The sequence below is a fragment of the Botrytis fragariae genome (genome assembly GCF_013461495.1).
Source record: "Botrytis fragariae strain BVB16 chromosome Unknown tig00000795, whole genome shotgun sequence".
NCBI classification, from domain to species: Eukaryota; Fungi; Ascomycota; class Leotiomycetes; order Helotiales; family Sclerotiniaceae; genus Botrytis; species Botrytis fragariae.
The window spans coordinates 1,428,927-1,455,873 of NW_023501011.1; the positions used below are offsets into that span (position 1 = coordinate 1,428,927).

At 43.0% G+C, this 26,947-nt stretch overlaps 10 protein-coding genes across 10 annotated transcripts; 3 read left to right on the top strand and 7 right to left on the bottom strand.

Moving 5' to 3' along the window:
* Nucleotides 1-507: 507 nt before the first annotated feature.
* Nucleotides 508-1,416, top strand: Bfra_007352 (uncharacterized protein; the record flags this gene model as incomplete). Its single annotated transcript, XM_037337725.1, has 1 exon — nt 508-1,416. The coding sequence occupies one exon, from the start codon at nt 508-510 to the stop codon at nt 1,414-1,416; it is 909 nt and encodes a 302-aa protein (XP_037187105.1).
* A 695-nt stretch (nt 1,417-2,111) lies between these two features.
* Bfra_007353 (putative heterokaryon incompatibility protein) lies at nt 2,112-4,243 on the bottom strand (the record flags this gene model as incomplete). The annotated part of the gene is made up of 4 exons (XM_037337726.1): nt 2,112-2,641; nt 2,701-3,768; nt 3,835-4,101; nt 4,153-4,243. 4 exons carry the CDS (start codon nt 4,241-4,243, stop codon nt 2,112-2,114), a joined length of 1,956 nt encoding a protein of 651 aa, XP_037187106.1.
* A 634-nt stretch (nt 4,244-4,877) lies between these two features.
* Nucleotides 4,878-5,846, bottom strand: Bfra_007354 (putative ankyrin repeat and sam domain containing protein 6 protein; the record flags this gene model as incomplete). The annotated part of the gene is made up of 1 exon (XM_037337727.1): nt 4,878-5,846. The coding sequence occupies one exon, from the start codon at nt 5,844-5,846 to the stop codon at nt 4,878-4,880; it is 969 nt and encodes a 322-aa protein (XP_037187107.1).
* A 429-nt stretch (nt 5,847-6,275) lies between these two features.
* Bfra_007355 (putative ankyrin repeat and sam domain containing protein 6 protein) lies at nt 6,276-6,755 on the bottom strand (the record flags this gene model as incomplete). The annotated part of the gene is made up of 1 exon (XM_037337728.1): nt 6,276-6,755. The coding sequence occupies one exon, from the start codon at nt 6,753-6,755 to the stop codon at nt 6,276-6,278; it is 480 nt and encodes a 159-aa protein (XP_037187108.1).
* Nucleotides 6,756-7,753: 998 nt separating this feature from the next.
* Bfra_007356 (uncharacterized protein) lies at nt 7,754-8,692 on the bottom strand (the record flags this gene model as incomplete). Its single annotated transcript, XM_037337729.1, has 1 exon — nt 7,754-8,692. One exon carries the CDS (start codon nt 8,690-8,692, stop codon nt 7,754-7,756), a length of 939 nt encoding a protein of 312 aa, XP_037187109.1.
* A 1,143-nt stretch (nt 8,693-9,835) lies between these two features.
* On the bottom strand, nt 9,836-11,209 carry Bfra_007357 (putative zinc finger protein gcs1 protein; the record flags this gene model as incomplete). The annotated part of the gene is made up of 4 exons (XM_037337730.1): nt 9,836-10,147; nt 10,232-10,724; nt 10,799-11,067; nt 11,162-11,209. The coding sequence occupies 4 exons, from the start codon at nt 11,207-11,209 to the stop codon at nt 9,836-9,838; spliced, it is 1,122 nt and encodes a 373-aa protein (XP_037187110.1).
* Nucleotides 11,210-12,283: 1,074 nt separating this feature from the next.
* Bfra_007358 (putative rnp domain protein) lies at nt 12,284-13,642 on the bottom strand (the record flags this gene model as incomplete). The annotated part of the gene is made up of 4 exons (XM_037337731.1): nt 12,284-12,610; nt 12,660-12,878; nt 12,934-13,225; nt 13,404-13,642. The coding sequence occupies 4 exons, from the start codon at nt 13,640-13,642 to the stop codon at nt 12,284-12,286; spliced, it is 1,077 nt and encodes a 358-aa protein (XP_037187111.1).
* A 2,186-nt stretch (nt 13,643-15,828) lies between these two features.
* Bfra_007359 (putative nadph-dependent fmn fad containing oxidoreductase protein) lies at nt 15,829-18,340 on the top strand (the record flags this gene model as incomplete). The annotated part of the gene is made up of 4 exons (XM_037337732.1): nt 15,829-15,987; nt 16,046-16,221; nt 16,308-16,406; nt 16,519-18,340. The coding sequence occupies 4 exons, from the start codon at nt 15,829-15,831 to the stop codon at nt 18,338-18,340; spliced, it is 2,256 nt and encodes a 751-aa protein (XP_037187112.1).
* A 359-nt stretch (nt 18,341-18,699) lies between these two features.
* On the bottom strand, nt 18,700-22,038 carry Bfra_007360 (putative raffinose synthase sip1 protein; the record flags this gene model as incomplete). Its single annotated transcript, XM_037337733.1, has 6 exons — nt 18,700-19,341; nt 19,446-20,004; nt 20,138-20,422; nt 20,486-21,723; nt 21,783-21,914; nt 21,976-22,038. 6 exons carry the CDS (start codon nt 22,036-22,038, stop codon nt 18,700-18,702), a joined length of 2,919 nt encoding a protein of 972 aa, XP_037187113.1.
* Nucleotides 22,039-22,592: 554 nt separating this feature from the next.
* On the top strand, nt 22,593-23,317 carry Bfra_007361ia (uncharacterized protein; the record flags this gene model as incomplete). Its single annotated transcript, XM_037337734.1, has 3 exons — nt 22,593-22,847; nt 22,953-23,040; nt 23,100-23,317. The coding sequence occupies 3 exons, from the start codon at nt 22,593-22,595 to the stop codon at nt 23,315-23,317; spliced, it is 561 nt and encodes a 186-aa protein (XP_037187114.1).
* Between the last annotated feature and the right edge of the window lie 3,630 nt (nt 23,318-26,947).

Genomic DNA, 26,947 nt, shown 5'->3' on the forward strand with positions numbered 1-26,947 from the left:
TATGATATCTATCGAGGTGGCTAAATCTGGTTTAAAACCCCCATCTAGTACCGATTAATTGGCACGACACTACTAAAACACTATCCAATAAACACACCTATAGAATTTAGGCATTAAAATCTATAGATTAGATGTCAGATTATCAATTGAAATAAAATTCTCCATTAGATGAGATATTCGCGAATCAATCATGAGGCAGAATTGCTGTCAACCTGTTAGATACAGGGTGTTCCTTCCACACGATACTGCGTAAATGTTCTAAGCCACTGGATCACTCGCTTCGCCCCGTTCTGAGAGGGATTTTGATGATTGGGGGGTATATATATGTATGTATGTATGTACTTGAAAATGATTAAATTCATGATTACATGTCTGATTTTGCTACGCTACGCGCTTTATAATTTTTCATTGAGATTTCTGATATTCAATAATCAATTATAGTGGTGTTTGGAGTTTATATAATTTTACATCCTGTTCAGCTGAGGCACCAAAGGAAAAGGAGAAAAAATGACTTTTTCAATTTTCAAAAGGAGAGAAGGTCACGATCATGATCACGATCACGAAGAATCCGCAAACTCAGTTCCAAACACATCTCCACTCCCTCGTTACTCGACCAACAATTCGCTTTCTCAACCCCCTCCCCCCTATTCCCCCACTCCACACCCACCCATACCATCCGAAGCCCATTCATCTCCTGCCCACCTCTCCGAATTAACCATCGACTACATCCCAGGAAACATCTTTAACGCATTCAAAACCACTCTCCTGATCTACGATTCTCCTCGCTATCCAAACACCAAACCATTGCCCATTTTTAAAATGACGATTGAAGGCATGAAGAGAATTACGAGTATGTATATATACAGCGGAAGTATCAAGAATGAGGACAGGAAAGAGGAGGTGATGTTAGGAGGTGCACAGTTTGATAAATTTAATCGTAAGATAGAGGTACAGCAATTGGGGATAGAAGGGGTGCAGAGAGAATTGGAATCGGGGATAGAGCATTTTGGGGGAGGGAGGGGGAGGGAAAATGAGGGGAGGTATGAGTGGAGGTTTCCTGGAGGTCATGATGGGGGGAATGGAAATGGAAAGGAAGAGGGCAAAGGGAGGATTTTGGTTTGGCAACAAAAAATCCCATCGACGACGCAAAAACTCTCATTCTCGAATCCGAATGCGGAGTTGAGGGATAAGGAGTCGGGGGATCTGTATGCGGTGATGATGTTTGATGTTTTTGCGGTGAAAGATATGATGGGGATACAGTACAGGGGGAGTATTAGTGGTGGGGAAGAGGAGAAACGAGGATTTCAAATGGGAGTTCTAATCACGGGGTGTGTGGTTATGGAAAGGGAAAGACAGAGGATTGCAAGAAGGGGGACGATTGGGATGGGTTTGGGGATTGGAATAGCTTCGGGATGATGGGAAGAGGGTTTCAAAAGGGGTTGAGAGTAAGAATATTTGAATGCTATTTTGTGTGGTGTTGAAGAAACGCTAGAGATGATGTGTCTGTGAACATAAGTGGTAAGAGACGATTCTTGATAGACTTTTATATCCGTATATCAAATTCATAGTCTAATAATCGTTTTTCCGTGAGGGTTTGATGCCAAAACTGTACGATGATGGATAGACTCATTCAGTGACGAGGTTCCATCTTTTGTTTCTCGCAGTACTGCATTCCATCCAGGTGAGCAGTATTACTCAGCACTCGACTCATATTTTTTTGCTTAGTAGATTCTCAAATAGAGACGATTTATACATATACGGCTCGAGTTTAAAGATATCCAATTGATTGTGCAGTAACTGATAGTGTCGGGACAGGGATCATGTGACCACACTATAGCATGTACGTTTCGTAGCCCTAGCTGTTAGAACCTCAAGCAATATTACAACAATGTGAACCAAGGTACTATATTGACTTCACCATCCCCATGGTGATACCAACAGATAGTATGATTCGTTTCCTGACCTATGTCATAAATGCGTGTCAACAAATGAAATGAAAAGACACAAATGTCTCTGGTACTGTCCCCAGACATCTCAATTAGCAACATAAAACACGTATCATATCGTAATTGACTGCAACATTTCTTTCTCTTGAAAGAAGTCGCTTCAGATTAATATATGATTATAGTCTTGAGGTCCCTTGAAAGTGGATCTTTAGCTTCGGCCCATTCCATGATTGGGCGCAGCTGCTCGTCATATTTGCCCAAATCTTCAAGCGAGAAAATCAAAACACCCACTCGCTCAAATTCCATGCTACCCATCAAAATAGATCTTAGTATGAGGCACCAAATGAATCTGGGCCGACTTTCCAATACAATAGGAATTAAATATAACCTTGAACGATCAGATTTTTGAATTTTGATGTCAAGGAACGCGCTAACGCGCCTACATGGTTCTATTTCTTTGCCGAAGAAAAGTTTATGACCATCACCACGAAGCCATTCATGGACATCCTTGTATCCGACAGAATAAAGTATGCCTTTTAACCGAATATGGCCATCGTAGCATTCAGTGTAAGTGCGACCTGGTGGGCTGAAAACCTTGGCCTCAAGAACTTCCGCAAGAGCTTCACCGTCGGGGATCAAAATCTCCAACTTGGCAGGATAACAAATGTTCAGTGATGCCCATGACCAAGTGGGACCTGAAGATTCGTTAGGATATCCGATTAGGACAGGCCCAGATATGTAATGTACAACTCACAGCGATAAGCATTCGGTCTTGAAGAAAATGAAGACTTATTATCTGTTTTCCAAAGCAAATTGAAAGGTAGCCCTTTCTTCCATAGTCCTGCAAGATAGACATCATCTAGCTCTCTTTCGTATTCTCGGGCTATGGCACTAATAGCTACCAGATAATCGGATGAATATGTGAGAGAGGATTTTACATATCGACCTACAGTGTCTGCCCAAAACTTGTATCCAAAAACTTCTAAACTCGATCTCCAATCTTTCGAGAAATCATGGTCTCGCCTATCATCACTCATCAAGGATATACCCATAGGAAAGGATTCAGAAGCCCTTTCCTCTCTGCATTCCCAGATCAACTGTTTGGAAAAGTGTATCGTTCGAGGACTCAAAAGCCGTTCTTGGAGAACCCAAGCTCTTCCATAGAGTGCAAATTCGGTATCATCAATGATGTAATTCGATTTTAGAGATATTCCAAAGATTCCTTGGCAGTCATTCTTCGTGATAAGCTTATACTTCACTGAAGTAGTAGCTAAATCATCTGGAGTGCGAGTGTAGAAGAGTCCTGTGTTGAGACTATTTTCATTAGAAGCATAAGATGCAGCGATATTACAGAAAGACTGGGCATACACTTTGTCCATAAGTGCTGCCTCGGTGCTCCAATCTTCTGGGGAGTCCTGCATAATACACAAGGAATCTATCCAGATGTATGAAATATTCATACTCTTAGTATATTGGATAGCGTCTTGGAAAGTGGCAGGCATTTGATTTGTTGGGATGCTTTTCATCCATGCTAGTTTGTTAACGCTTGAGAGTCGACTTGAATGATTGGGTGTAGCACCCCATCTATGACTTAATGCCAAATATGGTGAATACTGGTTCTTTGAGAGTATGATTGTCTCAACAAGCCTTGTTGCACCGCCATCAAGCCCAACGTTAACGAGCCGCGTTGGTAACCATGAGATCTTGTCAATGCGGCATTTCTTATGATTTTGCGTGCAGTTACTGATCCATTGTGAGGCGAGTATACGACTTGCAGCGGAGGAAGTCTTTTCGGGAATTTTGTAACGTGAGGCTTTTCCGTCTGTATCTTTTTCTATATTAAAGGAGTTCCCCCGAAGTCACAAAATTGGCGAAGGCGAAGACATACCAGAAATATTCACTATTTGGAGGGTAAAGTGATATGGCCGAACTGAACGAGCTTGAGACGGCCACACGTAACATTCTAATCTACCAGCAACTGAAACAGCCCCAGAATTGCGTTCCTCTTTTGGGGTCACAGTCAAGTCATATTTTATGTAAAGTTGCCGTAATGAAGATTCGTTCATCTCACGAAATGGACTTCGACATGTAATCTGCCACCAGAGACTTGCGCACCAGTTACAGTGGCTTTGAGCCGATGCCCAAAGCTCTCTACCTTGCAACCTGATCTTTTGAACGAATCCAGACAAAAACTAAAACTTCTTACATGTGAGACAAAGCTCAACATGAGAAGTTGTATCCGCAGGTGAAGATTTCAACAGTAAGCGGCTAGCTTTGTCGATATTTCGTTGAGACATTATAGATCAAGAACGTCTTCAAGAATCTTTCGAATTCGATTAATTTGTGTTTTCTTCAAGAGAACCAACGTGGATTGAAGGTCAACGACAGATGAGATGAGGGGTAGGTTACCACGTACGTTGTGGCTGAGCAAGATGACAAGTGGCTCCAACCGATAGCCTTAGCTGGCTTATCTTCACGAATGATTTCTTTTTGCCAAATTATATGATGATACACCAATCGTCTTGAGAAGGAGAGCCCACAATGCGCAAACCCATCCAATATTATTTCCCCTTTCATACGTTCTAGACTCTGTGAGCCTAGCAATACCACGCACCATACCAATAATGAATACATCACTTTCTATCCCAAACAGACTGAAATTTCATGGAGTCAGATATTCAAACTGGAGTAAAATATCGCCTGACAAAAAGAAGACTGCCGAGAAGCTGGGGCTCGGAAAGACTACGATTAACACCGATAGTATATCTAGCTGTCTTGGCTTATTTCAATTCTTCATCAAATTATTTACTTCCACGCCGATCCGGATATATAGTTCTATTACAAATACGTATAGAATAACTAAACTATGTAGGCTGGAGAAATTACCAAGCCTCACGACTATGGAACAATCAGCATTTCAATACTGGACGTTCACACCGGCATGAACTTCTTCTCCTCACCCATCTCCATAGCTTCACCATCCATCCACCCATCAATATAACAATCTTCAACCAACACAAACTCATGTCCCGAGGTTTGATTCCAACCCTTGTTCTGATACTCCTTCACCTCCCGAACAATATACGGCGTCTGTCCCCCATAAAATAAACAAACCTCATCACCCATCTCCATACCCTCCTGGCCCATCCCCGAATACCCATTATCCGTCTCGAACATACGTCCACGGAAAGAAACCCCCAATGCAAACTTCCGCACCTTTTCTACGTTGTCTTCAAATGCTTCAATTAATCCTCCTGCCATCTCTATCTCGCGTACCTCTTGCGCATCAGCTTCTATAATATTTTTCAGAAAGTTGAGGAAAACATCCAAGTGCTCCGAATATGGAGGTTCTACTGGCATTCCATGGAGACGAAGGGGCAGTTCATTATTAACAAGAGGGCGTGAGTATGCCTGATGCCAAGGTATGTCACTCAAATAAGGTTCAAGTCTTGATGCGTAATTCATTGTCTCAATGATCCAATCTCGACGTTGTTTCAGCTCGACTTGGAACTCGCCAACATTGTTCTTGTACACGACCATAGATCTAGAGGGGTAGATGGCAGTGGCATGAGACACAGATCGTCCGAGGATTTGTATCGAAACTCTATCTGGATTTGTCGAATTGATATGAATCAGAGATTTTTTTGCTTCGGAAGCTTCCGTCATTTTGCAGTCAGCCAAATTAGCAGGAATAAAAAGAAGATTAGAGTCTGGAAAATGCGAGAAGTCTGGGACCCAGCTAGGGAGATCATTATTGATGGAGATCTGCTTATCATTGCGATATCTTCCGATTCCGGCTGCGTTGAGAAGTGACAAAGAGGACCCTTGATTCAAGATCCGAGTTGTAGCACCGGTATATACCTCTTTGACTATGGCATTATAGTTGTCATCTATTCCCATAGCCTCAATATCTGTCGAAATACCAAACAAGGCGCAGACTTTGTCTCTTAGGTTTGTTGCCTTAAATTCCAAGCCTTAAAACAAAGCGTACTCTAGAGTAACAGAACTACCCTTCTCTCTAAGTTCTTTTATTTGATAGATGAGTGCAGACGCACCCAAGCCATCTGAACACGATCAATCTTGACAAAACAATAATAGCTTCTCTAAGTCCATCCCTACTATCATATTCGCCACGAACCCCAGGGCTCTCCAATTCAAAGCTTTCTGTCCACAGAGCAAAACAACATCGGTTCCTAGTACAACTTCTTGAATGATCCACGTGCGGGAAAACCATGGTCATTGTAGGAGAGTATCAAGTGATTTCCAGCCAGGAGATTTATGCTCACAGCCAGGGACTGAAACTATATCCGAATAAGTAGAGGTTCCAAATTATATCATCAATTCGTATAATGTAACCACAAAATCCATGGCAAGATCACTATCTGTAGATTCATCCCCAATCCAAGCGAATACCTGCAGCGCGAAAGAATGTATTCTCCCCATCTGACGCACTTGTGATCCTTTCTCAATATCATCATTTTGATTAACACAGAGAGCATCGATCCATAGAAAGCAAGGCTCAAAACCTAAATATAAATGAGCAGCAAAAGATCTCAGAATTGTCCCAGCCGAACTATTCAAACACAGACAATGTTCCTCATCAAACCATATCTGATTGCACATATCAGCTGATCCCCAACGATAGGAGATAGCAGCGTAAGGCACTTGTGTTGGTGGAACCACATCTAATGAGACGTTTGTGAATTTGCCACGCAAATGTTTCGAGTCTGGTGAAAGCGATATTTGAAGTAATCGGATATCTGATAGTATTTCTAAAGGGAGATATTGAAATGGGATGCCTGAAGCCATCGTGAGTCGTGTAAGTACAATAAATTTGGTGACTTTGTAGAAGTTATCTCGATAGCTACGAATGCTCTCGAGTCGCAGACGAAAGGGATATGTGGAAGATAGTATCACAATAACTCAGCCGACTGAATCCTGTACCTCAGTCGTTCTTGTCTCTTCATCCACCGCTTGCATTCTGCAAACTTTCGAGAAATTACTGCGCGAAAGTCTTTCCGGATTCCACTTTGTATCCCGTAGGTTTATCCCTTCTTGATCAAATCACACGCTTTTCCAAACATCATTTAATCACATGATTCTTCCGAGCAAGGGGTTTCCACCAGACGCCTTCCTTTTATAACTTTACATCCAAGTCTGGGAGCTTTGGAACACTGTCGCCACTTTTTATTATCTGAAGAAATTACCCACGAAGCAATCTTAAGGTATGAGGTTCGCTGAAGAGAATCTTGAAAGAAGCATCTGACCAATTTCCACTGAAAGTACTAAACGTCAACAGGATAGATTCACCCTATACAATAACCCATCATCCAAATGATCGTGGAGAAGATATCAGATTCTTCCCCATTACACCGAATTTACTTCCAGGACTCACTATCCCTTAATCTCTCTATCACACTTCACCATCATCGTCATACAAGTGTAATCTGACCCCTCAGAAGCTCAAGATGTCAATTTTCTCGAATTTACTAATTGATTACCCGAAACTCACTCGAGTCTTATCAAAAACCAGTATGTATGAACTTCCAAGATAACAATCGAGATTTAATTACCAACACATTGGAACTCAAGTGCTAAAGTCGAACAGGTGTTCAAAATTGTTTCGATAATTATTAACGATGCCAGCCTATCTACCGTCACGAATGGGTTCCTATTCGCTCCCCACAACGCCCAGATGAAACTAATCACCACAACTTTTCCGCATCTATCCACCAACAGAGATACGGCAACCAAGCGTGAACACTCCCGCCCCCCTCCCAAATTCCAAATCCCAAATCCCAAGAAATTTAAAAATCCCCTTCCTCCTCCGGCTGCCCCATCAAGCTCCACTGCTCCACCGCATGAATCTCCGCCGGCCACCTATCCACCAACCTCCTCGCATTTTTCTCCTCCCTCGAAATCCTATGCTCATAAACCCCCGTGACATCCTCGCGATCCAAATTCGTTCTCTTCTTAATACACTTCTTCGACCCTTTAAATTTCTTCATCCCCAGCACCAGTATCTCCACCACCGGCGGTTCCCAAGCCGGATCATTCGCTGCGCGATACTCACGTAAGGATTTCTCCAGCATATCTTTCATTTCCGAAGGTTTGTGATGGAGCAGCTGCGAAACCGGTACGTCGAGCGGTTCATGGTAGACGATGGAGGTGTTGGGGAGACCGAGCCATTGGTCAAACGGTTCGATGAGCAGAGTAACGGATTGCAGCGCGGGGAATTTATACAGCCAATCTAGGAGCCAGCGGGCTGGGAGGGGCTCGAGATAGAGACCTTGCGCCAGCCAGATGTTGAGGGGTAAGGCGATATGTTGCACTACAGGCATGATGCCATCATTTCGATACGAAGCGGGAGCTTTTTCTTTGAAGAGATGTTTTTCCATGGTGCCGTTGGTCCAGGATGCAGAGGGGGGGAAGTAGATGGTATCGGTATTGGGGTTCCAGTAGAAATCGGATTCTTCAGTATTGGGACCGAGGCCATTGCGAAGGATACTCAGAGCTAAGCATCGAGATTCGGAATTGACGTGACAGATAGAGGGAATAGCCGAGAAGTTTCCCTGCAGGGAAGCTCGCGTATCGTCATAGGCGTCGACTTTTACCTTGAGCGTTCGACCGCTTGGAAGCGCATATTTCCAGACATGTAGACGGAGCTCTGGTGGAAGGTTGCGAAATTGTGGAAAAAGAGGCTCCTCATCCGAATTTACGAACGTGGAGTGGTGATCAAGTAACATAATTATGAGTGAGTATCCGTTCGGAGATTTTTCAAAAGAATGTAGGGGTATCTCGGCAACGCCAAAAAAAAGTAAGTCTAGAATATCGTCCGAATTTTACTTAATGCTATTTTGATGCTATTCTAATATCAAACGCGGCTTAATTATTAATCCACAATTCAACGGGAACATAGAGACTTATCAAGGATATGAATAGTGGCGGTGTAATATTCTACGCGCGCGATAGGATCTCGGTCTGTTGGAAGCGGTTGACAATCCCTCGACATCTAGACTAACCGCGGCCACATGAAGTAAGAACACTTCATCTAGAACAATAAGGTGTGGAGGAAATAAGCGCAAGCGCTTTGACAAACTTTTCCGGGTCGTCTGGTCGGGTGGGAAGTTGACCACGGTAAAGAAAGATTGAATTTTGGAGATTGTTGGTTGATGTTTCAGAATCATAACCACGATATTTGATTTTGAGCCACGGCCATAAGAAACTGTCCATTCAACCATGCTCCTGAAGGAGAAGTAGATGTAATATTTGATGACCCAGAGGTAAAGATACTTGTTGACCTACGTGTTCTTCGGTTGTAGGCTTCAAAGTCCGATGCTTGTGAGAAGAGAAGTGGGCGATGGTGTACAATAAAGATGCTACTGGTCATTACGGCATCGCTCTTGTAGTTGTAAACAGATACTGCTGCTTGAAATTGAGAAGGAGATATGGGTAGTGTCGTGATAACTTGAGACAACAGCAAGCTATTGAAAAATTCATGTATCTAGAATAAGAATCCTTGGCTCAGAAAACCGCAACATATTCATCCAATAAGACACATATCGATCTTCTTAAATCGTAAGAGCAGGGCACTTGTCCAATCCCCAATTCCAATATCATTCTGAAAGCTCAAGTCCGATTGCAACAACCGACTCCCATAATAAAAATCTAATATACATTACTACCTACACCTTGGCCTGTTTCTGAAAGAGACATATATATGTAGCTAAATACCATTAAAACGTGAAATCTTCAATTCTTTCTCGCATGTCTTGCTAAAACTTCTCTTTTGAACATATGGTCTATATGTATATACATTCACCCAACCGTTATTCTTTATCCACATATCCCCATTGTCTCTTCAATCAAGTTCCCTTCCAAGTCCCCATCTACCACTTCTCCCAATCATCATCTTTCTTTGCCCCAACGCCACTTCCAGTTCCACCTCCGCCATTCCTCTTGACAGCCGCAGTTCCAATTGATGCACTTGGTGCATGTTGCCTCTTGGTCCCAGCATCAGCAAAACTATCCCAGAAATCCTTCTTGCTCTCATCGATAGGAACATTCCTAGAAGGACCGCCACCACTACCTTCAACAAAACGGTTGAATCCATCTGCGGCGCTCTTAGCTCCAGTTTGCGCATTTCGGGCAACTTGAGCGGCGGTGAGTTGTGCTTGTTTGGCTACATCGGATTCGGCGATCTGAAAGGAAAAGTTGTCAGTTGATTCATTATGCGGGCATGAAGAAGCCACAATCGAGATGTGGTGTCAGGGAGATGAGATTACCTTCGCAGCAGTAGGTTGTATATACCCTTCATTAACAGTCTTTGCCGTCTTTCCCACAGTAGTTGTGAACCATCCAAAGCCCTTCGTAAGTGCCGCGACAGGATCTCTCTGTAAATCTTCCAAACCTGGTAGTTTTGCATTATTATCTTCCCTCTCAGTTGGTTGACTTCCAAATCCTCCATATTTGCCTCCTTGTGAAGGAGGTAAATCCTCGGATCGATTCGCATTCGCAGCTCCAAGCCCAGCAAAATACCTATCGTCAACCTTCACTTTGCCATTAGATGGACTGGCGTTTCTTGTGCCAAGAGGAGTTTGTGATTGGGAGTTGCTAGAACTATGGTTGGAGAAAGATGTGGCAGCAGTTGTAGATTTTGAAGCAGGGGCTTTTGGTACGGGGACGTATTCGCGTTTCTCGACTTTGGCAGTGAGTCGTTCTTTGTATTCCTCTCCAACTTCGCCAGAATATCGCTCGGCAATAGTTGCATCGTCCCAACTGTGAATGTGTCAGTTATGTGCCACTGCCCACCGCCCACCGCAATAATTGTGTCGCAAATAAAGTCCACTTACGTGATACCACTCATGACGTTCCTGTCATCCTGATCGAAAAATTCCCTCCAAGTCTTGTTCCCTCCTTCTCTCATTCGCTCGATTTCTTGCGCCTTGAAAGCGTCCATTGTGATACTTCTTACAAAACTAATGTGGACCCCCAATCCGCGGTGAACTCCAGCGCAAGAGAGACAGATGAAAACGCCGAATTTTGGGGAAGCCCATTGAGGAGAAGGTGCGCCACAGTCGATACATCGGTCGTTGCCATTGGTTTTGGAAATATCAAGGAGCTGAGTTCAAGATATGTTTAGTATGAGTTCTTCTATCAGAAACGAGGCAATAGATGTCTGCGCTCATAGATGGGCGCCCCATAGAGGAGATTACCTTTGACCTTGTCTCCGGATCAACCTCCCACATAGCCTTTGAAGTCATTTCTGCTATTGGCGTTGGATCAATTGCTGAGTGTGCGTTTCCTGTCTCTCTAATTTCTCCAAGTCCCGTTGTCGATGAAACTGCCTAATCAGGCTTCTTTGCGCTCCAAGTCTCAATTGCTCAGTGACGTATTTTCAGATATTGATTGTCTTGCGCGAGTGGCGAGGATCCAGTGAGCGAAATTAGATTATCGATTGGTGTGTACGAGTATGGATGGTTATAGATGTATATCGTCGAATGTAGATCGCTTGTAGTCTTAATGTGGTGGGGCTTTACAAAGGGGAATTGAAGTTCTAAATTTGGGAGTGTTCGCGCAATGGAGGTCAAACCACGCTAAATGAGATCTAGACCAATCAATATCCAAGCTTAAATACCTACCTGGGTATCGTGATTGTAAGGATTGGGATTGGATTTTGAGAAAAAAGGGGCAACCGATTTGAGGGTAGGTATTCAACGATTCAAATGGGGAAGCAGGTTTTGCTTATAAATTGAGAGACATTTTGTTATCAAAGTTTTGGCTAGAAGCACAGCAGGTCACGTCATCAATTTTTATATCACTCTGGAAAGCTATCATTCTGCTGGTAAAATCGTTCACTTTATTATCATTGATCTGATAATGATAGGGTTGTCATCAATCATTAATCAATAAGTTTTCCATGCCCACCCATCCCATATGGAAGCACGTCAGAAAAAAATCTAGTGTACACCCACAGAATGCCAGCAAAATTGTAATAAGACATAGTTTTTGAAAAAGAGTCATGAAGAACTATGAACCCATACTCGGAAATGAAGAAGTCAAGTCTGTCGGAAAGAAAGAGCGTAGAAGCCCAAAGATCTATTTAGACGCCATTAACAAATCCCCCGAGTTAGTATTCATATGTCCACCTAAAAGAAAATCGTCAAAAAGATGATCGATCCATTGAGTAAATCAAAGGAGCAAATCCATCCTTCCCTCTCTGAAAGCTTCCACAACGCGCCGACAATGGTCCAAAAGCAACGCATAGCAATGCTTTAGTCTATCATCTGCATCTCTGTGGAAATCTCCTCTCATTCACATCATACAACGTTTCCTGCTTAAGCAGAAACGGTTTCGGCACCGGCTGGTGGGGCATCGGCAGTCTCGGCGCTGGCATCAGCAGAGCCAGCGTTGACATCATCATCGGTCTTGTCTGGGCTGTCGATAGCGACCTTGACAGCGATCTCACGTCCTTCGATTTCCTTTCCGTTCATCTCCGCAACGGCCTTTTGTTGTTGTTCCTCGCTAGATAGAGTAACGAAGCCGAAGCCACGACCCTTACGGGGTTCACCTCGGGCTTGGAGCTTCTTAACCATGAAACGGGGGATTGGGCGAAGGGCGATCTTGGCAGAAGTTGGCTCATAGACGGCAAAGAGTTCCTTGAGCTACAATTTTGTTAGAAAATCATACGAAAGAGACTGTTTTTGAACATACCTTATCCTCGTGGAGATCATATGGAAGGTTAGCAACCATGACCTTGTTCTTGGATGGAATTCCATCGGCTGGTGGACCACGCTCGCGACGCTCACGGGGTGGGCGAGTAGTTTGTGGCTTAGCCTCCTTGGACTCGGTAGTGGCTTGGTTGGTAGTTTCGGTCAAAGGAAGAACCTCAGTGGTAGCGGGTGCCTCGGTAGCGCCCTCCTCAGTACGGGACTGTAGTCATATCAGGAAACTGTTGTTCTGGAAATGCATGTCTCAAAAAACTTACAGCATTGTTGCGGCGTCCTCCACGTCCACGGGCACGTCCGCGTCCACGGCCAGATTGTCTGCGGCGTCCACCTTCACCGCCAGATTGACCCTCTCCTCCGCTTGCAGCAGTCTCAGTCTTGTCGTTTGTCTCTGGCTTGCGAGCAAGTTGAACAGAGACCTTGCGATCCAAGATCTCCTTTCCAGAGAGCTCAGAGATAGCACGCTCGGCCTCAGTTGGGGTAGAAAGGTCGACGAAAGCATATCCGACTGGACGCTCAGTACGTGGGTTCTTTGGGATAGAGGTGGATTCACTGTATGAAAATATTAGCTCGTGTAGTAAAGATCGTACAAATTAAACACATTCGGAAGGTGCAGAAAAACTCGCAACTTCCCAAAATTTGCTGATTTCAGGTGGCATACGAATTTTGATAGAAAATGAAGGCGACGTTGAAGATGGCGTGTGAAAGTCAATATAGCGGTAGTACTTACATTAAGTATCCCTTGAAAAAGGCTTGCAACTCCCCCTCGGTGGTCGCATATGCGAGGTTACCGATGTAAAGTCTTCTTCCCTCTGCAGCACTGGCCAAAACAGCTTCCTTGTCGGTAGTAGTGTTGGCAGCCTTCTCACCAGTGGTGGTCTCGGCGGGCTTGTCAGAGATGGATGTGTTGCCAAGAGCGGCAGTAACGTCGGTGACGGCGTCAGAAACTTTCTCCACGATGCTAGACATGATGATAATTGATTTGATGGTATGTGGTAGTTAAGACTGAGTAGAAGCTTGAATTGAATTGAAAATTGATCGACGTTTGCTGGGAGTGTGTTTTAATACTCTCTGAACAAATTGGGGGAGTTGGAAAAGGGTAGCTAGGTGCCCTAGTGGTCTGGTTTTGGGGAAGTTGGTTGAGGTTTTGTTGTGATTGACACTGGATGGAATTCTTGAAGTTGAGGTGTTCAAAAGGAAAGGGAGAAAGAAGTCGGGATTGCGCAGTGGGCAGAATATATCAAATTCCAATGGAATCGCTGGGGCAGCCGCATCTTAGCGAGTGGCACTTGCCGTAATTGGATTAAAGCCAGTGGCTGAACAGGGCTGGGAATGGGGATTCTATTCGATTAGAGAATATTTAGATTAGACAGAAGGTTCGACGCAAAGCAAAAATCCACTGTGAGAAGGAAGAAGGACACGATTAATTGGCCAGGAAAGGGAAGAATCATTTGATAAGGTGGCAGGCAATTGGCAGTTGGCAGTTGGCAGGTGGCACGGGTGGTACGGTGAGAAGGAGATTTGATATTGAATGAACATGGGGAAATGGTGGGATAGGAGGTCAAGAGGGATGAATGGATTGATTCTATTTGGGATGGTATATGTATTCTATATTCTACATTCTACTCATCGTTGGCACGTGGTTGGGTTGACACGATCACCGTCGTGATATGCGAGATAGGAGATACCTAGTTTTTACATGTATCTAGGTGCTCCATGACAAAGCGACAACCCCCATAGCAAGTGAATATACAATACCTATCTAATCCTCCAACAAGTCGAGAAAAGGCCATCATACGGTGTGAGATTCGATGTTGTTCTCGAATGCCACATAACATGGGGAAGTCGCGAAAAAGGCAAGGGGAGGCAAGGAGTCACATCATAAAAGGGGAAGGATTCCTGACTTGGCGATTGGGCGATTGTTTACTTGTCTACCTGTATATGGTCAAGAGCATTCTTTGGGAAAGGCGTACCTAGTGCCTCCCTGGTACCTACCTATGTATGGATCAACCGAATCTCCCGTCCATGAATGCTGTCACCGAATGCTTGATATTTTGTCATGTGATGTGAATGCCCGACCGGTAAATATCAATTGATGATAATTATCAAGAAGTCATTCGGGCAGGGCACTCTTTGCTCGATTTGACAGATGAGATGATTCATACCTCAATATGTCATTCTTCTTCTTATGACATCAAAATAGGTTCTAGAACCACTTAAATACTCGAGTAATAAAGTATGTACAGTGTAGATCGATCCATTGCTACGGAGTACATGTATCAATATCTACCACTAGTACATAATCACGTATCAATCCCCTCATCAATTCTGACAATTTTTATAATTTTTATAATTTTTATAATTTTTATAATTTCTATAATATAATTCTTATAATTCTTGTAAATTCCGATATAAAAAAAGTGTCTGTTGCTATCATTTTATCTGTATAGTCCTACCTATATCTAGATATCGCAATAGTATCGACAATCCATTCATGCCTGATACAGTACTGGAATCTTCATCCTCCCATCTTCCCAACACTAAATTTGCATGTTCCCACTCTTTGTATGTGGTGTTGTCATTATGTACTCACAATCGTAAGTATGCCTGCATTGCAGCTTGCTTAGTTGGAAACAACCTTTTTCTTCCATAGCTTTCTGTTGCTAACCGTTCTTTGTCTTGTCTTGTCTTGTCTTGTCTTGTCTTGTTTTGTCTTGTCTCGTCTCGTCTTGTTCTGTATGCATGAAGCCGTTGACCGTTGATTTTTCAAGACAATCAAGGCAAAGTCAAAGACTTTGTTTCCTTCTCAAACTGCAAGGCAGGTTGTACGATAATCACCTGATATACACACAACCACAAACCACAGAGTTTCATATTACATGGACTACATGGATTCACCTTGAAGAGTTACCCAGTCCTCTTGTTGATAATTGTTCGTGCTGTAAGCAGTATGGGTGGATGAGATGGGAATTCGAAACAGCCAACTAACCAATATCTCGTGACTTACAGTACATGCAGCCAGCCCTTCTTTGATAATGGTGACCAAAAATTATTTTTCTTATCAACTGGTCGATTATGGAATTTTATATCATATCGAGTCATTAATCGATATTTGCCATTGCCACAAACAATCATCAATCAATTAATTGTACCAAATGTCTGACATACTCAATGGCCAACGACACGATAGGAGCGCACTTATCCTTTACGGAACGGAAACTGGAAACTCTCAAGATGTGGCCGAAGAATTGGGACGCATTACAGAAAGACTTCATTTCATGACAAGGGTGTGCGAAATGGATGAGGTTGATGTTGTGTGTAATTTCTTCCCCAAATTTAATCAAAATATACTCATTTGAATGTACCAAACAGAGAGAATTATCCAAGTACACTTTTGTGATATTCACATTGTCAACTACAGGACAAGGAGAATTCCCAAAGAATGCAAGGAAATTTTGGAATAGTCTCTTGAGAAAGCGTTTGCCTCCCAATTGTTTGAGTCACGTGAACTTCACCACTTTTGGTCTTGGTGATAGTTCTTATGCAAAGTAGGTACAAACTAGTGGAAGTGATGCAGGGTGAAAGGGAGGAAGAAATGCATCTGCTAAACAAAATGATACTGACAACTTTTAAGATTCAATTTTGCATCTCGTAAATTGCATAAAAGATTAGAACAGCTGGGTGGGAATGAAATATATCCTAGAGGTGAAGCAGATGAACAACATGATGAAGGGTAAGCGAATTCTATTTCACTGGGAAACCCTTTGCCTATGTACTCCATAGTAGAAGTTTCCCTATACTTTTCATCCCAAACTTTGTACCTGCCTAATTTCTAACGTAAATAGTGTTGATGGAACTTTCCTCTCCTGGTATATTGATCTTAGGAAGAAAGTCCTCGAATCATACCCATTGCCAGATGGCCTAGATCCAATTCCTGATGATGTTCTCCTACCCCCAAAATACTGGCTAGAGTTGGTAAACGAACCGCCGACAGATATTGAGAAATCAATTTCATTGCTTGAAAACACAGATGATAATGGTCAAACAGAATTTGATTCATTAAATAGCAAGCTTGCTCCTATCAAAGATTTGGAAGCTTCCAACCTGCCTAAAAAATCTACTGATCCAAAAGTACTTGGAGAGGCCGATATTCAAGCTCACCAATCATCCGTCCCAAACACAGCGACAATGGCAGATAAATATGGCCTGGAATCTGGAATAAGATTTGATAATGGTTTCGACGCACCAGGACCGCCATCAAACCGGGTGACCGATTTCCACACAGAACAGCCAGAAGATGACAATGTATTACCCCCACCCGCACTTCTAAAAGGAATTAAAAAGAATCGTTCACCACTTGTTGTCACTATGGAAGCCAATAAGCGCGTCACTCCTCCAGATCACTGGCAGGATGTTCGCGAGATCACCTTCAAGCTTAGAGGCAGAGATTTCATGTTAGATCCTGGGGACACTATATCGATCTTTCCCAAAAACTTTCCTGAAGATGTCCAGACCCTCATTGATTTGATGGGATGGAATGATGTTGCGGATCTGAAGTTACACTTTAAACCAAAATCACCAGATTGGTTCGGCGCGAAAAATTTGGTAATGCCCCCAGATGGTCTAAATAAAATCGGAGACGAACAAACACTCAGAGAGTTGTTGATTCATAATCTTGATTTTCATGCCATTCCCAAACGTCGTTTCTTCGAGCTTATGGCCGGTTATACAAATGATCCGACACACAAAGAACGCCTCCTTGAGTTTCGAGATCCTCTCTATACCGATGAACTTTACGATTACACCACTCGTCCTCGTCGCAGCATTCTCGAATGTCTTCAGGATTTCCCAAGCGTCAAGCTTCCTTGGAAACATGCCGTCACCATTTTTCCTGTGATTCGAGGTCGCGAGTTCAGTATCTGTTCCGGCGGCGACTTACACAACCCCATCGTAGTTTCGGATAAAGCTTCCAGAAAATCTAAAGAATTGAACAACCACGAAGGTTTTGATGATCCTAGGCCCTTCAAAGATTATCAATTCCAAATTCTCGTCGCCATTGTCAAATACCGCACCATTCTTCGAAAGGTTCGCAACGGTCTCTGTTCTCGTTATCTAGCCACTCTTCCCAAGGGAACAAATCTCACGATCCAGTACAATGCGAACCCTTCTTTCTATAAAGTACCCCCGCTTGTACCAAACCTTTCCCTCATCTTAGTCGGTGCAGGTACGGGAATCGCACCTCTACGATCATTGATTTTGCAACGCTTGAAACAAATTAAAGACACACCGGAGGGCAGAGTCCAGTTCGGGAAAGTCCATCTTATATATGGTGGACGTAATCGCCAGGCAGATTACTTCTTTGCTAAGGAGTGGGAATCGGCCCAAGTAAAAGATCATGTACATACAAGTCCGGTTTTCTCGCGAGATCAAGAACAGAAAGTCTACGTGCAAGATGAGATTAAAGCACAAGGAAAGGAAATTGCGGATTTGCTCACGAGTCAAAAAGCAATGATTTATGTTTGTGGTAGCTCGGGTGGTATGCCCAAGGGTGTGCGATGTGCTTTCTTGAGCGTCTTGCAAATTCATGCGAGTATGAGCATGGAGGAAGCGGAGGATTTTACCGCGAATCTGGAGAGGTTAAAGAGATATATACAAGAAACGTGGTAGAGTATCGTGTGTGGAAAATGGAGAGGAAATAGTGCTACGTGGATTGATGTATGGTAATTATTGCGGAATACGTTGAATGGTGCGGAGATTCTATTCTCGTACTAGATGGATCGACGGCTGCTAGAATGGCTTAGGCTTATGGGATATCATGCATAAGTTTTCGGGATCCTCCATCACGATTGTTTTGACAATACCAAAGCTTGTTTTGTGCAATAGAACATATCACTCACTACCTTGATAACTGGAGCTTTATGATCCACCTCCTAAAATTCCGGATACTGAATAACTATTCTCCTCTTCTACATCTAGATACATGTGACAATTTCACATCACCATCCAGTCCACAGCACAGTAGTACTTTACACCAAAATTCCAATATCAACCAGTACTCCCTCCCTCTCACTTTCGCTTTCACTTTCACCATCCCCATCGCCATCCTCATCCCCATCAAGCACAAACAAATCCCCATCGCCCATACCCTCACCCTTCCTCCCAGAGTCAAAATCGTGATCAAAATCAGAACCACAACTCGAACGTATATCCAAGATGGAAGGTAAATCAATCGAAACCATGTATCCGCGCGCATGGGGTAAATATTCGATTTTGGTGTGGTGCGGGAGGAGAGGTGAGATATTGTGGTGGGAGATGTGGAGGGTTGAGAGTTTGGGGGAGGGGATTTTGGGGGAGGGGGAGGGGGAGGGAGGAGAGATGTATAGACCGAGGATGCCGGTGCCTTTTAGTTGGATGTGGAAATTGAGGGTTTGGAGGGGGGGTGAGGAGGTCGAGGTGGAGGTTGAGGTGGAGGTTGAAGTTAAAGTTGCAGGAATTAGAGAAAATGAAAATGAACTCTTGAGAATTGCAGCCGCGCCGACGAATTTGTTGAGGAGACCGAGGAGGGCGAGGTTGATTGTGGGGGTGGTGTTGGGTTGGGGATTGTGTTGATTTTGGGTGCGTGTTTGTGGTTTTTGTTGTGGGGGTTGGGGATGGAGGTGGAGGTGGAGCTGGGATGGAGATGGGAATTGAGATTGAGATTGTGATTTTGATTGTGATTTTGATTGAAAAGAGAAGATGGAGATGGAGATGGCGGGAGAGGAATAGTATATACAGGACACGCGGTGAGAATTTCCCATCCGGCATTGGGTAATGTGATTATGCATTTACTTGTGTTTGTTCCTCGAGCTGTGAGGAAAACGGGGGGAGAGAGATTGTTGGTTGAGGAACTGTGGAGGATGTATTGTTCTTCTTTTTCTTGAGCTTCTTGGTTTTCTTCTGCGGGATCTTCTCTGTGGAGAGAGGAATGGGCAAGAGGGAAAAAGTCCTCAAGTCCGATGATCTCGGTGATGGAACCGGAAGAAAAAGTGTTGAATAATCCGAGGACTTTGATGTTGGTTTTGAGAGTCGAGGTGCCGAGTTTTAATATGCGATGAGAGTGAGAGCTGGGGTATACGGATGTGGATTTTGCGGGGTGGGTGCGTAGAATGATGGGGGGAGATGGGGGTGAGGATCGTGATTGGAAGGGGGTGCAGGAAAGGCGGGAGATAATAGAGGGATTGTGATGAGATGGCGTATCGGTTATGGATAGGAGACCGCCGGAGAGAGAGCGTGCGGCGGCGTGGTAGGTGGAGTAGTGGGGGTGTGGGAGGAGGTTTGGAACATATCCCAATCTGGGATGATGTTTTCGAGATGCGTGGTTAGGTGTGACGTGTGTGAGTTTGTGTGAATGTGCCTATAGTGCTAGTTAGTGTTCGGTTGAGAGGTTAAACGCAAAGAATAGTAAGGGGGAGTGAATGGTACCACGCGTGAGTAGCGGGATCGTTGGGCCAAAAATCATCGGAATTGCGCATGGCGATTTTATTCGTGGGATGGGTTGATGCAGAGAGTAGTATTTGAGGAGAGAAGATATTGGTAGCATATTGAGACATGCATGATATTACTCTGTCTTCGAAATGAGAAAGTAGTGATGCGTGAATTGCATCTTGATAGGCCGGTATTAATTCTCTCCTGTCTTTGGCAGTTGTGAGATCATCTAGTAACCCTTGAGTGTCCAATTTGACCGCATTTATACCACAGCTGTTGAGAAATCTATAGGAGCATGAATCATTTAGTGGAGCAAATCAGAATGGGTAATTGGAAAGCAACACATACGAATAAAAATCATCATAGAATCTTTTCACATCGCAAGCATCTATGACCCACATTCCACTGCGTCGCGAATTATTGATTTCTACCCATCGCAACTTATACTTCCTCCCAAGCTCACTTTCAGGATCAATACCTCCCCAATATCCAAAGATACCGTGCCAAATTCCAATGTTTTTGATCCAGGGATAAGATTTTCTAATCTCTAGTGAGAGCTTGGTAAGACCTTCTGGGAAGGATGTTGATGAAGCTTCGAATCTTGACCAACGATGTTGATTTGGGAAAGTTTCGGACCCGAACGGTGTTATGGATTGCCATCCATCGTCTATTATGAGTGTAGATGGGTAGATTGATGATTGATCCAGATCATCAAGCGCGGCGAAAAGAGTAGTAGATGTCACGGTGGGCCCGAGAGAATTCCATGTACAATATACCAGCTCGTCGTGGAAACTTTTCTTGTGTTCAGGAACTAGAGATTTCTCGACCCTTCCGCTCGTAATATGCTCTGCATTCAAGCTTTCTCGAACAACCCTTTTTGCATGGTTCATTGCAGCCGTGATAGCCTCCTCTTCAGTTTTGCCTACGGCACAAATCACAATTCCATCTCTTTTCCCTTCGTTCTCATTCTTTCCTATAAGAGTGATAGTCCCATTCTCACCAGATGTCAGTGTCGTTACAACACCATTCATACTCAACGCAAGCATTACAAAATGCATCCTATCATTTCTTAAAAAAGATACCAGAATCGCTTTTGGTTCCGCATCTTTGGTATAGAATTGACAATCGTCTTCACCCAAGTCAAATTTAGATCCGCCATGACGTGGTACTAGCCAGAAATTCATTCGTTTGACGAGTGCAAAATATTGAACTGTATCCTTTGGGAATCCAAAGGTAATTCGTTGGACACTTGGTTCGGTAGCTGAAGTGACTAAAGCAGGTATCGGACACGTCAAAGTCCATGTGGGTGAATCAGATACTTTATGCTGTCCATGATACTTGACGTGGAAATCACCTGACAAGTTGGAGATATATTCCTCAATAGAAGACAACTGTAAAGTAGCTAATGGTTCCTGGAAAATGATTTCTGCATCACCAACGGGATCGGGATCATCATTCACCCATCTCCAGGCCGACTCTCCGCTTCTTCTGTACTTGATGGTATAACAGACATGTTGTTCATTCAATGATTGCCGTTGCAGAGTGTTTGAGAAGAACAAGACTAAGTTTTGAGTGTCTGCAGCAAGCTTTGCCTTTTTGTCAATTGCATTCAAGATCACAAGGGTAGACAATCAGATATCCTTACTATTGGTATATTATCATCACTTCTGGTGAGATCAAGCTGTTTCCAGCTCATATCCTTCGAGCCATACCATAATGCTACTTCCCAGTTGGTTTCTTCACCGTCATGCGGAAACAACGCAACTGTGACGTTAACCTACGCATATGTTAGTTGAATAATTTGTCTTTGACACAGGAAGTACGTCATGTGATCTTACCTGTTTCTCCGCAACAACTGTGATCTGACCCAAAATCGGATAGCAGATAACTTGAGCAGTCATTTTGTTTGATAATGTCAATATCACAATTGGTTTCCAACCCCGAATTGTGTTGAAGAATTGTTTGTGCTCAAGATTAAGTTACGCGCCACAGCAGCCTAACCCCACAACCGTGCGCCCCCTGACAGTCTATAAATTAGCGATGTGGGCCTTGTGTTTAACGGGGATGTGGCGGACATCGTCACCGCTTCAGAAGTGTAACCGCTCTGTTGCCTTGAAGGGATCAAATTTCAGTAAAATTAAACATCAATTCGTTACCAGCCGGTGTAAAGATTGGTTTTGGAAATCTCTCCAAGACCTTTGGCTCTAGGATTGCAAGTGCGAATGCCTTCGGAAGTACACTTCTAATTTAAGGTTAATCTATTTGGGATGGAAAATCCTTCTCGAGTCTGGGGAAGAGGATTGTAGTATAGCTGCAGCCATGCATGAAACAAATAAAGAGCTCAGTAGTTCCACTCAATATCTAAATTGTTATCCGAAAAGATATTTCAAAGGTTATTTCAAAGGTCTCTCGATTTTTTCTCAAGCGCCTTCAGAAATCGCTTTCAACAATCACCATGGGTACCATTTCATTCAAACTTCTAGTTGCATTTTTGCTCATGGCAGCATCCATGACATCAGCTCATGCCATACCAGCAATAGATCCCAATGTTGATACGCCCACCAAAGCTCACGAGCTTGTTTCCCGTGCTGCTCCAGACAGGTTTCCAACAAACTCCGCTGTTGCTACCAGTGCTGAAGCCTATACAAATTGCTGCCAGTACAAAGAATTTGACGATGGCAGGCTAAAGTTCACTTTGAATCTCGCCGGTGTAAGTACATACATATATTCGTTCCCCTGCTTGTATTTGCGTCAAAGACATCGTTTTATCTATGCGATCAACCTCTACATACCTTGAAGCTTACATTTCAAATAGTGGGGAAATACAAACCATAAAAAGAATCACACAATATCCGATGACATGAATTGCGCTTATGAACTGATCAGTGAAATAATGAGAATCGGTAAGAAACTTTCCCCATATCTTCTCGTAAATACTTTACTAAATCATGGGGTCATCTAGACGCAAGTGTTGAAACAATATATGATTCGATATGTGTCCCCTCTTACGGTGCTCTCAGAGACACCTTTGTGACTTTCTACTATTCCAATCCGGATCCTACCACTGTGCTTTTGGCTTTGAACAGTGTGGATCCAGGGCCTGAACTGTGGGGATGCATTCTTCCGAAGACTGGTAATGAAGATTCCTGGATTTGTAAACCGCAACAGTTGAATATCTGATTGTCTTTTTTTCTTAAGAGATCAGGTTGTTGCTATTGCCTTGGTTGCGTTGCGGAGCTAAATCTGAAGAGAAAGGGCGTATCGGAAAAGATAGAGATGTGTAACATCAACCGAATTGCTTAAAATAAGATTCGTTGGAAGTAAAAATGGGACGAGGACATATAATTTGTATTTAACTCATATTCTATTATTGTTGTTATATGGTCGAGGAATAAAGATGACTCCGGTTTTTGTTATATTTTTGATTTCATTTTGGAATGAAAGTTGTTAAATTCTGACATTTGCATCATGCAAATAGGAAAAGGCATTGCCTGGATAATCATGCATTTTTTTCTGAGCCAAGGTCTTTCTTCTATGAGTAGTGATCATATAAAGCATTTTATTTTAGATTAAAGCTAACTTGGGTCTTGGCAAATACTTGAGATTAGATAGTCTCCTCGCGTGGTCGTCAACCTTCCATAGCACGAATCCCTCTTCCTATCTTTACAAGCTTATTACTGTCCTCCATTCAGAGAACGTATCAAATATTTCCTGGTCGGGCCAATCTCCACAGCCTTTCCCAACGGTATGGTTTCTCCAGTGGGGTACCCATTTCCCCTTCCGCGCGTGATTGTATCTGTCCCTTAAGATTATTATTTTTGCTTCAAGGAACCAAGCTCGAGGTCCAATTTGGAGAGGGTTTGGTAAAGCAGGTCTTGGCACGCCACGCCATTGTCGATACGTTCTAGAGAGTAGCAGGACTCGGGAATCACTACACAGAAGTAAATGGAGTAAATGATCTCTATATCTATCTTGAAGAGCCAGCTTTACCTTGAAATTCTCATTACTGGGACTGTAGGCAGATATCAAAAGATACCTTGGAAGGAAGAATGTATAAGGGTATATCCCAATATCCAACCAAGTCTTCTGACAATGACGGAGACCCTGCCAGTTTTCGATCAAGTCGGCCTAGTGCATTCCATAACCAGGAGATCACTCCCTACGGATGGTTTGAATGGGTGTATCTTGATACCAACCTCTAAATGTCCGATACATTGGAATGAAAGTTGCTTTGCCTGAGAAATTGGAATAGCCCAATGGATTGCAAAAAGCTATGGATAGATCTTGATTACACTTTTGATCAACACACAAAGCCAGACTGAAAGGCTTCGGGTGATATATCTTGTAAGAAGTATAGAAGCGGCGAATAGTAAGCCCTAAGCAAGCAATCATATATGGAGTAAGTTCGTCGAATATGTTCATGAGAATATCGTGTGGAAGATCATTGATGGTAACTTGGCGAGTCCTTGTCTCGAAAGTGTCATCCACTCAAGAAAAGTTCTTCGTCGCAGATAGCTAGTAAGTTTCCCGAAATCATTATCTCCGATTGATGACACTAATCAATTCTGTTAGGTCTTATATCCTTTCCAGATCAGGACCTACCGTGTATCATTAACAAGATGCCTGTGGAGATAATTACAGCTATAATAGGTGAACTCACGCCCCGCATGCGCGCTTGTCTCGGAGTCACTTGTAAAGATATGTTCCAGTACTTCAAATACGTTAACCCAAAGCTAGTCGACTTATTTGAGAGAGCGGGCTCGGGATTCCAAAATAAACCCCTCCATACGCTTCTAAAGGCTTGGATCGGTCCCCAGTATCGCCGTGGAGTCTTGATACCCCATTATTATCTTCTAAATCTATGTATGGAGAATCTCAAGAATTACCAGCTGGTAAGAAGGAAGTTGAATTGGCGGACAGATACATCGATTATCGTCGGTCCACTGAGCCTATGCTCACGAAAAATAGAAAGATGCGCATTCATCCATTTGTACTGTCAAATCCATGCAACAAAGGGACCAGCTGGAATGAGGAAGCTCTTGAAGTCATAAGGGAAGATATTAAATCACGCCTTGATGATCTCCATCCATGGTTTTATTACTGGAATAACTTTCATGTGTTTGGATTAGATGAATATTGGCATTATGAATATCTTCTTATCCGGCGAGGGCAATGGATCTCAGATATGATTTGGTCTAATTATGCTGAGTGGAGGGAAGCGATAGAATTTTGATCACATTTTAACTTCATAAGATGCGTATGATAGCATGGTCTTGTCTCTATAACATCTAGGTTGGAATTTTGATACCACAGTAAACCGGCTTTTTTAATCTAGCAAAAACAGGACAAACCATTCACCAATTTGGAAATGCACCGAAGAGTGAGCAGTGAATCTCAGAGGTCAAGATAATTTAACAATCAGTTCATAGCGGTTTGCTTTGATAGAAGTTCGATATAGTATACCAAAAATCTGACAAATGTAGTTGTGAGTTGAGTGACTTGACTAGTTTCGAATTGCATTATTCTTGATGGCAATCAATCAGCGGCTTGTATAGACTTGTTGACGACAAAAACACTCTACTTGCCGACTATTAAAAAAATTCTGCTAACTACCAACTCTGACCTGGTTGGCCATATTATGAATAGTCGGCGAGTAGGAGACGTGATGTGTGCTTTGCACCGAATGAATATTGAAATGTTCGATAAAGTATGCCATACATTTTTGGAGAAAAAACTACACTCCGTGGCACAAGTTAACCGATAAGGGCGTGTCTTATTATGCAAAACTATTCAATCTGAGCTTTTATGTAAGCGAATATCAAATCTTGACCTTCATGTCAGTCACAAAGTGCTGCTCAAAGTTTCAGGCCACAAGCATCTTGAATTCTGCGATAGCATCATCTAAAAGATCGTTCAAGTACCCTTATCTTGATCTTCGAGCACGATTATCCAATCCTGCCTGTACAGTTAGCCCGTTGACGTGTGCTGCAGGAAGGAAAGAATTTACAGTCCACTGGCTGATGTGTGTATCATCCATGCCTTTAGCTTTGAAGATATGTGTAAGATTCGCTGGTCATATATCATAGATACATCAGGTTTAGGCTTTGTATATGAGCTTAGTTAAGTATGAGGACTTCTACGGAGAAGAGTTACTGAGGCACTCCTTGTACCCCATGTTGCAGTTTTGATGAATCCTTCCAGTAGTCATCAAGTACGTCTTTTGACAATCTAGCTTCCTGGAACACCCTTCATGCCGCAATAATTGGTGTCTGACCTGCTTGTGCAGCTTATCTCCTTCACTAGCAAGTTTATGTGAACACAATGTGGACAAGCGGAGCTAGATTCTGAGGATCTCTTGAGATACGTGATGAAGGAAGTGCTGCGAATTGTATAGGAGAAGATATGTTTGATCGGGAGGATGAAATCAAAACAATGGTGGGATTAATTTCGGTTGAGATACAGTACAAATGATCAAGTGACGATTGATGATCTGCAGCGATTATAGTCAGAGACTCACATTGAGATGTACACATTGCAAGAATAAATTCAGTCAAGAAGCCAGCTTAGTTTTCATTTAATATTAATACAGCCTGGTATCTAAGATCTCAGAACATGCATGCGTTCAACATCAGCTAGGATCAGAATATTAAATCCAAAGATGATGTACCGGTATGCAAAATGCCAAGCTCAAATTCAATAACCTCTCTTATTAAACTCCCATTCCAGTTTCCATGCCCTGATTTGAAGATCCCATACATAAACCATCATACAATTATCTCATCGTGAACTCAATTAAATGTTGCAATGCAA